The following is a 15,177-nucleotide window of genomic DNA, read 5'->3' on the forward strand; positions in this document are numbered from 1 at the left end:
TCCCCTCCCTCGACCTGTTGGCCACACTTCTCTGGATACAGCCCAGGATACGGTTGGCCTTCTGGGCTGCCAGCGCACACTGCTGGCTCTTGTTCAGCTTTTCATACACCAGGACCCCCAAGTCCTTTTCCTTAGGGCTGCTCTCAATCCATTCTTTGCCCAGCCTGTACTTCTATTTGGGATGTCATCCCTTCCCTCCACCGTGTTGACTGGACCACACAGCTTGGTGTTAATGGCAAGCTTGCTGAGGGTGCACTCAGTCCCACTGTCCATTTTGCCAAGAAAGATGTTAAACAGCGCCAGTCCCAATACTGACCCCTGAGGAACACCACTCTTTACTGGTTTCCACTCAGGCATCGAGCTATTGACTGCAACTCTTTGAGTGTGACCATCCAGACAGTTCCTTATCTATTGAGTGGTCCATCTGTCAAATCCATATCTCGCCAGTTTCGAGACAAGGATGTCATGCGGGGACAGTATCGAAGGCTTTGCACAAGTCCAGGTAGGTGACATTGGTTGCCCGTCCTCTGTTCACCAGGGTCGTGACCCCATCATAGGAGGCCACCATATTCGTCAGTCATGATCTGCCCAGAATCACAGAATTGTTTTGGTAGAAAAAGACCTTTAAGATCACCGAGTCCAAGCATCAACCTAGCACTGCCAGGTTGTCAGCCACGATTTGCCCTTAGTGAAGCTACATTGGCTGTAACCAACCACCTCCTCATTTTCCATGTGCCTTAGCATGGTGTCCAGGAGGATCTGCTTCATGATCATGCTGGACACAGAGGTGGCTGGCCTGTAGTTGTCCTTTTTTTCTTTTTAACAATAGGGGTTATTTTTCCTCTTTTCCAGTTAGTGGGAACTGCACCAGACTGCCACAACTTTTCCAATATGATGGATAGTTGCTTGGCAAATTCATCCGCCAGTTCTCTCAGGACTTGTGGATGCATCTCATTCCATGGACTTGTGCACCTTCAGGTTCCATAGATGGTCTCAAACCTGGTCTTCTCCTACAGTGGGAGGTTCTTCATTCTCCCTGTCCCTGATTTTGCTTCCTGAGACTTGGGCAGTGTGGCTTGAGCACTCACTGGTGAAGACTGAGGAAAAAAATGTAATTGAGTACCTCATCCTTCTCGGTATCCCAGGTAACCAGGTCTCCCATTTCGTTACGGACAGGGCTCGCATTTTCCCTAGTCTTCCTTTTTTCACTGGAATACGTATAGAAGCTTTTCTTGTTGCCCTTGATGTCCCTGGCCACATTTAAATCTATCAGAGCTTTAGCTTTCCCAACCCAATCCCTGACTGCTTGGACAATCTCTCTGTATTCCTCCCAGGCTACTTGCTTCCACCCACTGTAGGCTTGCTTTTTGTGTCTGAGTTTGTCCAGGAGCACTTTGTTCATCCTCGCAGGCCTCCTGGCATTTTTGCCTGATTTCCTCTTTGTTGGTATGCATTGCTACTGAGCTTGGAGGAGGTGATCCTTGAATATTAACCAGATTTCTTGGACCCTTCTTCCCTCCAGTTCTTCATCCAATAGAACCTTCCCAATCAGTTCCCTGAAGAGGCCAAAGTCGGCTCTCCTGAAGTCCAGGATAGCAAGCCTGCTTTGCACCCTCCTCACCTCCATAAGGATCTCAAACACCACCATTTCATGGTCACTGCAGCCAAGGCTGCCCTTGAGCATCACATTCCTTGCCAGCCCCTCCTTGTTGTGAACAAGGTCCAGGATAGGACCTCTGCTCATGTGCTCCTCTATCACTTGGAGAAGTTATCATCAATGCATTCCAGGAACCTCCTGGCTTGCTTGTGCCCTGCTGTGTTGTCCCTCCAAGAGATATTGGGGTGGTTGAAGTCCCCCATGAGGACCAGGGTTTGTGAACATGAGGCTGCTCCTATGTGTGATCTTTTAGACAAAGAAAGAGAATAAACTCTGAAGCAGACAGTGAATATTAATGACATGATTTACCACTCCTGATAGACCTTTTAGCAGCTTCCCAGATGTGCTGGGTTTAGTCAGGAAAGAGTTAACTTTCTTCACAGTGGCTGGTATGAAGCTAGGTTTCTGGATTTACCCTGAGGAAAGTACTGATAAGGTGTCTTTTTAGCTGGTGTTGGGGAGTGCTTGCACCAAATTCAATGTCTTTCTCAGCTTCTGATACTTCAGCTGCGTTCTCAGCTTTCTTACTGTGGGCAGTGTGGGGGGACACATAGTTCCAGACAGCTGACCCAAACTGACCGAAGGAGTATTTCATTCTGTAGTACGTCATGCTCGGTACATAGGTGGGGAGTGGGCTTGGAGGCCATTACAGTCTTTTTGCTCCTTGGCTACCTCCTCGGTTAGCTCCTTATCTCCTTTGCTAACTCTTTTCCTAACTTCTTTGGTTGCTCCTTCGTTAGTGAGTTGGTGGGTTGGTTGGCTTTCCCAGTCATGCTGTAGCTGGTGGGCTTGCTCAGTCTCTGCTGCAATTGCTCTCGGGCTCCAGCTCTCGGGCTGTCTGGCTATGACCCTCACTACTTGTGACCTGGCTGTACATCGGTTGGTGGGTGGTCAGCAATTGTATAGTATGTTTTATTTTCTATTTTTTTAATTATTTATTATTAGTAGTATTGTCATATATTCATTTTTATATATATGTTATTCACTTATATTCAATTAGTAAGTAGTTCCTCTGTCAATTTTATGAGCTTCCTTGTCTTTTTCCTCTGATTCTTCCCCTCCGCTGGAGGAGGGGGGAGGGAGGTGTGTGAGTGGCTTCGTGATATTTTGCTAGCTGAGGTTAAATCATGACACCAGAGTTGAATGTAATTTAGCTTCAACATGCTACCTAGAGCTAAATATTATTTGCTGCTTACTGAATAGGCTTGACTGAACGGCATCTGTTTGTGTTGTGCAGCGTTTCTGCTTCCAACCTAACAGTATACATAATGGTCCAGACATCGTATGTCCATGATCTCATTACTTACGTTTGCTTTTGGGAGAGCTAGTGCATTCTAAAACAAATGGTGAAGTCAGTTGTACTGTGGGGAGAATTAATTGGGAGGAGGGCTGTTTAGTCCAACAGATGCTATGAAGAAGGCAATTTTTCTCTCCTCTTTGTTCCACGAGTTTTGAGACAGTCAAAAGCTGAGGCAGGAAAGTGTTTTCTTGAGAAACACTGATTCAGGAACATTTCTTTTTAGGAGGTTTTGGATGGCTTTTATCTCCATGGTAGTTGATACACTGACAGGGGAGGAGTCACAGCCTGACATTTTGGAATATAACCTTACTTTCTGTTTCCAATTTTTTTTAGTGCAGAAATAGACCCTCAAATTCCTGACCCTCTGTAGGACTGGTTGGGCTTGCTCTACATGCTATTTCTGTTTTGGTTTCACTCCAGAGTAAATAATAATGACTGGAAGAGTGACAAACTGGCTTTCAGAAGTAAGGTCTTCAAGAAAATGTAACTCTCTGTCCAGCCTAACATTTAAGTGTAATAAAGCTAAAAAGGAAAAGAAATAGAAAAGGATAAGAGATTATTACCCAAGCACCCATAAACTGATGTTATGATTTCCTACTCATATATGAGATGTTTAAGAGGCTTAATGTTAATGAGGGAGACAAATAGATCTCCTTAGGAAAAAATAAAAGGAGGTAAACCCTACCTTTCATTAAAATGGCACTTCTGACTTTTACCTTGCCTTGATGAGAAAACTTAAAATTTGTAAGGTTTAGATGAGAAATGACTATTTAAACTAAAATCAAAAAGTCATGTTCAGTGAATGGTTAAATGGAAAGCACATCAAACCAGATAGGCCACTGAGATGTGTTGCTATCATTTTAAAGTGTTTGACATTTTAAAAATAGGTTTTCCCATTTTGAAAATGCACATGTTGTCGACAGATTTTTATGTTGATGACTCCAGCATCTGGTGTGAAATGTATTAAATTTTAAACATGTTGGTGCCATCTTAGACATTGCCTCTTTTTAATTAAAAGCCATAATTTAGATGTGCTCAGCTTAATTGAGTGTCATTGCCAATGATAGCAGGAGGCTCTCTACTTCCCCCCTCACTGAATAATGGTATCTGAAAGACTGATTGCATTAAATGACAGTGTAAATGGTTTGTGTTTTCTTCCATTTTTTTCCCTGCTCCTAAAAAAGATTGTGTGGTTTCCTCTAAGCCAGATTGGCTTTCAGCAAAAGAAGAAATAGGTAACAGTTTAAGGCAGCATCTGATAGGAATGTCAAAATGATGGCTCTAGCTGAGAATGGTTTTGGAGCAGCCCCTGCACCTATTCCGTGCTGCTGAGGGTGATCTCATAAGCCACCTTCCTCCCCCATCCACCTGGGCATGGAGGCAGAGCAGAGCTCCGGCTGGTGTCAGGGCGCTGTCAGTGCTGGGGGAACACTGCTCACAGGGGAGGTGCTGGGACACTGGTGGTAGCGGTGCCTTAGTGCTGCTATGATTCATTTGGTGAAGGTGTTGACCCTGGTCATGGATGATAAAATCAAATTTTGCTGCTGTGGGAAAGGTGTAGTAAATTATTTTATTCTCATCCTTGAGGTGGGATGGCCCAACCTTTTGAATACGGGAAGCAGGGAGGGGAGAATGCTTCTGTTAAATCAAACCCTTGAACAAATCTAATGGAGAGTGGTGATTCTTTTGGGAAGGGCAAGTAAAGGAGGTAACCACTGCAGTTTTCAAACACAGCTGCTGTGAAGCTAAAGTTGAGATGCTGCCCTGGTTATCAGCCCGCTGTGGACGTAGGGATGACTGGAAGCATGGAGGAGATTATAGCTAGCTCTTCCCTGAACGACACGTGCTCTGTGTCCTGTTGGGCCGAGGAACCGCACCATGCTGTAGTGCTGTGAGTGTCCAGTGCAGGACCTGTAGAGCCAAACTCAGCCCTGGGATACAAGTAAACAGCCCCCTGTCAAACACTGCACTAATCTCAGCTGCTTGTCACAAGGAGACGTGGTATCACCGCAGAACTTTTTGCCAGCTTCTCCATACACAGCACTGCCTGACCTGGATGCTGCCAATCATGGGGCTTCATACGAGGCTCATTTAGGAAATTAGAGCACATCCTTCAAACCAACGTTTGCATTCACATTAGCTGCTTCACAAGTAATAATTATAATACTGCTAATAGATAATCAAGTAGTCAAACTACTATCACTTGTGATATAAACTGAGACTGGGTTAACACAGTCATGCTGTTGGCCTTTTAGTCATCAAAAACAGCAACTCATTTGGCCAGATGCAGTTTACTGTGCATTTTGGAAAAGTTATTAGATTTCTGGTCTATTTTTACTGCATTGCTATTTCCTTCATTTTGCTTCAGCCCCATTTCCAAATGACACATCACAAAAACATATATGCATTTTATAATTAAAAGAATATTAATTATGAGGTGTTAAATTTAAAAAAAGCACTGTCATTTGAAAATTGTGACATAATTATGATTATGCGGTGGAGTTATATTTTAAAATATTCTTATTTCTTGTCCCCATGAAGAACTGTAAGTTGGTAAATCCACTCCCTCAGAATATTACCTGTGGCAGACAAACGCCCCATAGATTTTTCACAGCTCCTGTCCGCCCTCTCGTGGCCTGGGGTGACAATCGCACATACAGCAGGATCATGCATGACTGCTTAAGGAAGGAGAGATTTTTCTTTTTAATTTAATCACATAAATAGTGAGGGAAATTATACTTTATACAAGCTTTGCTAATTTCATGCAACCCATAATTTTCTGTATTTTTTCTACATATAATGTGTAGCTTTCTATTCTTCTGTTAGTGTAACCAAAGCGATGGCCAAAATTCATGCAGTGTTACAATATTAAGGATCTATCAGCTATAATATCTCCACGGGGTAGCAGTACAAATTTTTTAGATATTTAGATTTTCGAATGTGGCAGGCTGAGTCTGCTTCTAGGATTGAAAAATATTTTCATTCAACTATTTAACTAAGAGTCGCCACTAGTCGACATGACTAAATTAAGTATGTTGGCTGGAATTTTGGCTACTAAAAGGTATACTGGAGGTAAACAGCAGAAGGCCTTTCCCCTATGCTTCCCTTTTGTTTTTCAGACTTTCATGTTGTGTGTGGGCCTGAGAAGGGGTCAGTAATGCTGATCTTCCAAATCGATGGGTGTAGAAGGAGACACCTGGCCTATTGGAAAGGTGTAGTGGTTGGGCGATGAGGACCAGGATGGCAACTGGAGCATCCTCCTCCCCTGGAGACCTCTCTCCTCACTCATAATGGGAAAGCACTGTCTTGTTTCACTGAATGCAGGGTGGGATACCCCCCCGATGAGAACTAAATCAGTCCCTGGCCAGGTTCAATTCTGTCAGGGCTTTGGCTTTCTTAACCTGATCCCTGACCTCTCGGACAACTTCCCTGTAATCCTCCAAGGCTCCCTGTCCCTGCTTCCACCCATTGTAGGCTGCTTTTTTTTGCCTCACTTTGTCTAGGAGCTGCTTGTTCATCCACACAGGGCTGCGGCTGCTTTTACCTGACTTCCTCTTCGTTGGGATGCATCGCTCCTGAGCTCGGAGGAGAAGGTCGTTGAATACTTGCCAGCTTTCTTGGGCCCCTCTTCCCTCCAGGGCTTCTTCCCAAGGCACCTTCCCAGTCAGTTCCCTGAAGAGGCCAAAGTCTGCTCTCCTGAAGTCCAGGGTAGCGAGCTTGCTAAGCATCCTTCTCGCCTCTGTAAGGATCTCAAACTCCACCATTTCGTGGTCACTGCAGCCAAGGCTGCCCTTGAGCTTCACATCCCCCACCAGCCCCTCCCTGTTGGTGAGAACAAGGTCCAGCATGGCACTCCACCTCCTCAGCTCCTCTGTCACTTGGATAAGGACGTTGTCATTGATGCATTCCAGGAACCTCCTGGCTTGCTTGTGCCCTGCCATGTTGTCCCTCCAACAGATATCATGGTGTCAGATATCTGACAGAGCCATCAGAAATGGCAATTACAAGGCTAATATTCTTTAGATAACATATTAGGTCATTGACAGTGCATTTTTTTGTCCATTTCTGCCTGGCTGGTGGTCCAGGACTAGCCCCAGCATGCAGTCACCCAGCTTTCTTTCTGACACCTCTAAAGAATGCTCTGACACCACTGGGAAGAACACTTTGGGTGTCATGACATGCAGATAAATAACCTTCAGGAGGTGAGGAGAGCAAAGTCTTGTTGATTAGGAAAGAACAGATTAGAATAAGCCACATTTCAATGGAAAAGGAGTCATCAGCTATTCAAAATAGAACATTATTGTCCTGATTTTTACATTTTCCAGACACCCACAAAACTCAGTAAAACCCATGGAAGATGTGAATGCTTTTCAGAGACTTGTGACCATGTGGAGGGTATATCTGTTTGCTCTAAAATGCCTGCCAGCCCAGCAGCTTCTATTTGGAATGTTAACTCAGATAAATGAAATTTTAAAAACTGATTAAATTATTACTGTGAATTAGATGTTCCTGGCTGGTGTTGGTATCTTAAAAGATGGAAAATATGACTGCCTCACAGAAGAGGTACTTATGTATTTTTTGCATCAGATCTTATGGTGCAAGCAAGACTCTCTGAACCTGGATGGTTGAAGGCTGGTAGACTAGATGTGTTAAGCTATCTAAACAATGGGATTTAAGTTGAAAGAGGTTTTTTTTTAGTTGTCATGTTTGAAATGAAAATAATTTATTTTACGCACTTCACAAATACATTTTAGGAAAGTTATGATGGTTTGGTAATAAGCGATATTGTACCACTGTTATAATTCCTGGAAACTTAATATATCTAAATTTTCCTAGTTTTTGATGGTGTATCTGTGAAGCACTACAGGATCAGAAAGCTGGATGAAGGAGGCTTTTTCCTAAGCAAAAGGAAAACTTTTAAAACTCTGAAGGAGTTTGTTGACTATTACAGTAAGAACAGTGATGGCCTTTGCATAGTGCTTGGAAAGCCATGCCTAAAGGTAAGCGTGGATGCTACATTGTGCAACGTATTTTTTGTAAACTATTTCATTAGATATCAGTCAGAAGGTGTTAAGACCGTATCTGCTTCTACCATTTCAAAATGGTGATGATCTTATTTTCAGGAAGTTCTGGGTAGTGGTACAGGTTCATTTTTGAATCTGACATGTTAATAATAAAATAGCATGCCATTTTGAACAAATCATGTGGCTGGAGGAGAAAATATGCCAAGTCATGATTTATGAATAACTTTTTATAAATGTATATGGAGATGAAATCTCCAACTTCATAACTCTAGCTGTCCATAAGTAATTACTGAGACAAAACCACAAGGTTCAGGCAAGCAATACGTCACTGCTCCAAAAGCTTGCTAGAGGGATGATTTCTAATTTTCACTTTTAATGGCAGAATATTAGAGTATTTCTTATTTCTAACAAAAAGTACCCAAGGTTTGGGCTGTATTTCATGTTCTCAGCTCAGTTTATCATGTGTGTGTAATCTAAGGAAACATTATTTATATCAGTTACAACTCTACATGACATAGTTAACAATGACTTGTGTATGCTGCTGAAAAAAATATTAGAAATCTCAATTAGTGTATTATTTATTTTCCTTTACCAGGTACAAATTCCTACTATATTTGATTTGTCATATAAAACTGTCGATCAGTGGGAGATAGACCGTCAATCTCTGAAATTGTTGAAAAAATTAGGATCTGGTCAGTTTGGTGAGGTATGGGAAGGCCTGTGGAATAATACCACCCCAGTGGCAATCAAAACATTAAAACCAGGTATGTGAATTACTCTTAAATGCTAATAATGTGAAAAGTTATCAAAGATGCTCCTTTATTTTGTAAATGCTACGGAAATGAGAGCCTATCTATATATGCAAACATTCTTAAAACCCATGCAATTAAATATGAAGGTTAGTAAAGCTCAAGGTCCAGGTATTCTTTAGTATTTTCAATTAGAACTTTATAAGTATTCTGTTTCCGTATGAGCTAACCACATTCTTATTCAACATCTGTGTCACGCCAAAAGACAACCCAGCAAGGCCATCTCTTTTGTAAAATATTGCTTGTGTAGAATGAAAAGGCTACATTTCATCTGTAGGTGAATTAATTGATTTACTACTGTTTTGTTGTCTGTAGGATTTCTTCTAGTGATTAGATGCTATATTATAATGATTCCTTTGGTACTGCTTTGATTCTACTTTGGTAGAATATGTACTATGTTAAGTTTGTATTTGAGAAGTGCTTTAGTCTTAACATTGATCGAATAAACTTTCTCAAAGTTTTTGATACACAAGATTAAGATCCAATGTTTGCATATAACACAGGCTTGTTACTAATACACATTTTAACATTTTTCTTAATTATTTTTCATTAACTTCAAGTAATTTGTGCATTTTAAATTGACAACATAAAATATCTGCCAGCAGATGGCAAGAACTACATAGATAAGAAAGGTAGCCTAGATGACAAATGTTTTATAAAAAGAGATAACAATATAATGAGTTGTGGTTAATTGAAAACATTAATGATAATGTTTCAGAGAGCAGAACAGATTCAGCTCTTTGATTCAGAAGAACAACTAAATACACTTGATCCCTACTTCAATGGTTTCCTCAACATGGAGAAATTTAAGCATGTGTTTTAGGGGTATCTAGTGTCAGGATATTGTCTGTGTTTTGGGAACTATAATTGAAAGCAAATAAGAGCCTTTTTTTCCTCTGCTTAACTCAAAGTAGAAAAACTGTACAGAGTAAAGACCTTCTGTAAGTCATGTGAAGAACAGCATACTTTTTTTCAGTGAACTCATGCATCTCCCTGCTGACCCAGTAAATGCAGAAACCGTCTTGAAATCTCTTTGTCCATTTTCCTTTCCTAAGATAGTGTCCACTAAGCCTCTGCCTTTTGTGACAGAGATTCATCTGCCTATTTTTAATGACTTCTGTAACTACAGATCTGTAACCAGTCTTCTCTTTGTGTCTCACGTGAATCTTTCATTCTGCAGTACAAGCCCTCTTGACTACAGAGTATCTCTTCCTCTTTACAGCAATCTTGTATGTACTTGAGAACTACTATCAAGTTCCTCTTTGGTCTTCTCTTTAGGTTCAACAGCACAACCAGATTCTTTGTGTAGATCAGATGTTTTAGATGTCCCTTTGTTTTCATAACATCTTCACTGGGCTCTTTCAGTGTGGTAACCATATTTTTTTCCAAATGTGATGCTAAAAGGAAGAACAAGTCTAGATGTGTAAAGAGAGGGATTTACCTCATGTTTCTGACATGCTGGACCTCTGTTTAAACAGTCCAGTATAATGTTTGTCTTTCTTCTCCATATGACAAGAACATAATATTGCCATTTCAGAAGGCTTAAGTGTGAAATCTCTTAAACAATATTTAAAGAAGGAAACTAATGAAGCTGAAATCAATAGCAAGACTAAGCTATATCTTAAATTTTGGTGACATTAAATTTTCTTTCAGAAATTTTCCTTTCTTTCCTCTTCAAGAAAGTATGTGGCAATTAGGACTCCAGGAAAATACTTGTTTCTCGTCAGACAAAATAATTAGATTTTTAACAAATTGCAGTGCATGCATTTCTACTTATTTCCTTTAGCAGAAAAGTGGAGCTGACATTATCTCATATTGCATATGCAAAAATGGGAAGCTATTTTAACTATATTTCATCTCCTTCCCTCAATAGCTCATTTCAAAACTCTAATTCAGCTTTTCCTTCTGTATAATGGGGACAGTACATATTATCATTCTCTATGAAACAAAGTTCTATTTTAATAATGGATTCAGTTAGAACTGATGAGGCTACCCAGAAATACATGAAATGTTAGTGGCAAGTTCCAGCTGCAATTTACCTTCCTTTTTTTTTTTTTTTCTTCCCCTTTTTGATACTGAATGACTGCTACTAAGACTCTACCTGAAGAAAAGGAGGAGTTAATTCTATATCTGAAACAGATTTCAATGTGTTTCAGGCCAAACTGATATGTGGAGATCTGTTCTTTGACTGTTGTTCAATTCATTATCCTTTTAATGTGCTGGAGATAAAGCACACAGAGAACAAAATACTTAGAGACACATGAGCAGGAAAATGGTTTTTTTGGTTGCTATAATAATAGGGTGTCCTAAGAATGCACTTACAGAACACTATAAAACAATAAAAAATTATCACATAAACTTCTTCAACAGGCCTGTTAGCTGAAATGAAATTTTACAGTGGAATAAACATAATACTCACTGCAACCTTTTATTACAGAGACTCACGCAGTATGGAGGAATAAGCTCCTTCAACTGTGATACTTCCTGTCGTATCGTAGTTTGGCTGGGAAAAAGGCTTGATTAATCAATACTTTTTCCATTTCTGTTTTTTTTTTTTTGACTCTGGTCTACCTCCTGTTAAAGTCAACAGTAGTAGTCTCATTGATTTCACAGTGGGTTATAATGAGTTAAGGCAGACACAAGCCCCACCTGGATGCAATGCTTGAGTAGTGGAAAGGTTGTCATCTAATACTGTGATAAGGAAGTCATGCACTGCACTTACTGATGCTCAGAATTAAGACTTTGATTCTTAAAGCCATTATGATAAATTATATGTAAGACTGAATCTCTTATCGCTCTACTTTGTGAACTATCTCATTCTACAAAACCAGTTCAAACAGTCTCTAACGGAATCATTTAACTTTGTAGTATACTTCTCTAGGGAATTATCCTCTTCTACACAATGTTTTTCACCATTTGGAATGCCTTACTGTAATCAGTTAGCACATTGGTTTTCCATTTCAATAATTAAAGAAATACCCCAATAATCTCACCCTAATCCAAGCACCAAATGCTTAGCTTGGTAGTAATAAAATTACAGCAAGGACTAGGTCTGGTAATTTCATTCATCATAATTTAAAGATGATAAGTGAATGGAAAAAATAAATAGTAGTTCATGAGTAATCAAGAATACATCATGTTATATGTTAATGATTGAAGCTTCCAATGTTCACACAGGCAATATTTCAGGCTTCAAGTGTAACACACTGTAAAAAAAAATCCTCTCCTATTGCTTGGCTCAAGGACCTAAATGAGTTGGTTTTACCCTGGGGGAGAGATGTGTATTTTAAAGCCAAGTCTTTCTGCTATGCTGCTCTACAGTGTAGACCCCCTGGAAAAGAAAGTCATCAGAACAGCAGAGGGGTGTGATAAACTGGAGGTCATCTGGCAAGTATAGGAGATTGAGATAGAGAGGGTCATGTTAAATTGACTTTACCACCACAGAAATTGTGACGTGGAACCATCTTCTAATTTCCAAGCAGGAGCAGGTTAATCAAGTGAGTTAATGACAGCACACACAACGTAGAAGAGCATAATGCAATCAGTACGTCGTAGATCTACAGGCCTGAAGGCCAGAAGGGATTTCTGCTGGTTTGAGTTTTTTTTACTGAACATTATTTTGGAGTGTACGTCTGTCCTAGATCATGTACAGTCTGAATTCTGTTATATGCCATTACCTTTCACCCCTCTGCTGAGATAGAGTATTTATATTTAATCAAATTACAGCTTGTTCTTGACTAGATAATAACTAGAAATCTCCCAATCCTGGGAAGGAGGCACAGAGAAAAGTTGCCTTTGCTTTCTTCGACAGTTTGTATTAATGGTAGATCAGTATGCCTGTGTTGTGGTTTAACCTTGGCTAGCAATTAAGTACCACACATCCCCTTGCTCCCCCTCCAAAAATATAGACTCATACCAGCTACTGTGAAGAAAATTAACTCTGTCTTGACTAAAACCAGCACAGCCTGTAAGAATGTGGGCCTAATTTCTCATCTGTATTTACCTGGTATCTTCTCTTTAACTCGTTATGTCTTCCTGTAATAAAAGAAAAGCCTCCTCATATACATTGTTTTTTCTTTCCATCCTGGAAATACATACAGAGTGAGTTAAACCAATTTTCCATTGTCTTTAGAAAGGCAATAGTTTCTTGCTATATGGTACTCTTCTGCTTTCTCAAATATTTTTTCTGGACTTCTTACACTAATTTCTAGATATTGCTGTTAAGAGGCTTAAAATGATTGTGCTTAGGTAGATGACCTTCTAACCTGTTGGAAAAATTAAACTCCCAGTATTCTGGTGAGATGGCAGTGGTGGACTTTTCTCAGAGCCAATTCTCACTTGATGCAAATGTGTGATTTCTGACTCGTGAGTAATTAGGGTATTCAGAAATCTGTTTCCATTCCAACTTGGAGCAAGAGCCAATTTTTCAGATATTGCACACAAACTGGAAATTTCGTGTTTCTTTCAGAAACATTGATGCGCGGCATACTAGCTACATTTTCCCTATTTTTAGGCATCAACATCTTAGATGTATCAGGCTTTTTTAATAATTAGTGGGAAGAAATAAGCACTTACATACCAGATGAATCATACTATAGATTAGATATGTACATTGCAATGAGAGAATAACATGCTAATGAAGCACTTTTCTTTCCCTTGGCTGTAAAGTGCCCCCATGGCAGGGGGATTGGAACTAGATGATCTTTAAGGTCCCTTCCAACCCAAACCATTCTATGATTCTATGATTCTATGAAAGTCTGGACAACTAACTTGGATCTAGGTATGTGAATAATTGCCTACAGTTAGAGTAGGTGCATCCAGCTACCAGCAGTGGTCTGTAATTCCACAGAATTTGCAACAGTAACAAAACTGGAGAAAATGCCAAGCTGGTGGAGCCTCTCAGATCTTAAACTGCTCAGTCTGGGAGCCCTCTGACTGAGAACTGCAGAGGGACTGGGGTTCCTAAAGAGGCTATGGGAATGCCCATCTTCTGATGAACCTTGTGGAATATCAATTCACCACCTGCTTTTATGATTATGGATTATCTAACTGTCCTGGTTTCGGCTGGGGTAGAGTTAATTTTCCTCCTAGTAGCTGGCATGGTTCTCTGTTTTGGATTTAGCATGAGAATAATGTGATAACACACTGATGATTTTGTTGTTGCTAAGTAGTGCTTATACTAAGTCAAGGACTTTTCATCTTCCCATGCTCTGCCAGCAAGGAGGTGCAGAAGAAGCTGTGAGGGAGCACAGACAGGACAGCTGACCCAAACTGGACAGGGAGACACTCCATACCATGTGGCATCATGCTCAGTATATAAACTAGGGGAAGTTGGTTGGGGGGCAGTGATTGCTGCTCCAGGACTGAATGGGCATTGGTCAGCGAGAAGTTTGCATCACTTGTTTTTCTTTTGTTTTTTCTCTCTCTTTGTTTTCCTTTTCATTACAAATTATTATTATTACTTAATTTAAATCATTAAACTGTTCTTGGCTCAACCCATGAGCTTTCTCACTTTTGCCCTTCCAATTCTCCGCCCCATCCCACCAGGCATGGGGAGGTTGAGTGAGTGGCTGTGCAGTTCTAGGTTGCCAGCTGGAGTTAAACCACAACACTAGTTTAACCAGATTCAGAGTGTGAGGTCTGAAGTTCACTACCTATGGACAGCAGTGCTCCACACATAGCCTTTCTGGACTGTCAGGGAGATTTTGCAGGAATAAGAACTCAACTAGAGATGTTTTCAGATTTAATAAGCCATCCTTTTAGAATGGGTTCCTGTTTCTGCTAGCAGTTTGTTGTCCATCTCTAAATGGAATATTTCACACTATAAAAAAAAAAAATCAGAAGATGAAATCTACTGGCTCAGAATAATATTTTTCCTCCTGACTCTCTTGAGACTTTTTTCCAGAGCCAGTAGTAGATTATGGAGACCTTCGAAATGTCAGAATGATTAGCTTATACAAGATTTCTATTAACCCTGCAGGGAGAGTCACAAGACTCGTCATTAAACTCGAGTATTGTGGTTAAAGTAATACCAAGCATTAGCTTTAATATCTTTCATTATTACAACAATATTTAGAACTTTTAGTTATCCTAAACCTTGTTTGTAAGTGTGATGCAGGCTGTCATGCTAAAAATCATAAATCTTGACCCTTTAATTAGTGCCAGCCTTCTGTATCATCTCACCACTTTGTAGTTTTATATTCAGAGGTTGAACTGTAGCATTTTGTCCCCTGGGACAGTACCCTCCATTGCAGAGGATAGGCATAGTGTTCATGTCTTTCCATCTTCTACTTTCTTTGTTTCTCTTTTGTCTGCTGTCCCCTTCCCCTCTTTACCTTCTTCCCTCATTGTTTCTGTCAATACTAGTTCCACACAACACCCCACCCC

General features: G+C 40.4%; 1 protein-coding gene across 1 annotated transcript in view; it reads left to right on the top strand.

Annotated features, from left to right (window-relative positions):
- FRK (fyn-related Src family tyrosine kinase) overlaps window positions 1-15,177 on the top strand; it is a 54,803-nt gene that overhangs the window by 24,864 nt on the left and 14,762 nt on the right. Inside the window, exons 3-4 of the mRNA XM_010157005.1 lie at window positions 7,794-7,957; window positions 8,577-8,745. Coding sequence (XP_010155307.1) covers window positions 7,794-7,957; window positions 8,577-8,745 — 333 coding nt within the window. The remainder of the gene's footprint in view (window positions 1-7,793; window positions 7,958-8,576; window positions 8,746-15,177) is intronic.

This window comes from Eurypyga helias, unplaced genomic scaffold, assembly GCF_000690775.1.
Source record: "Eurypyga helias isolate BGI_N326 unplaced genomic scaffold, ASM69077v1 scaffold1568, whole genome shotgun sequence".
NCBI lineage: Eukaryota > Metazoa > Chordata > Aves > Eurypygiformes > Eurypygidae > Eurypyga > Eurypyga helias.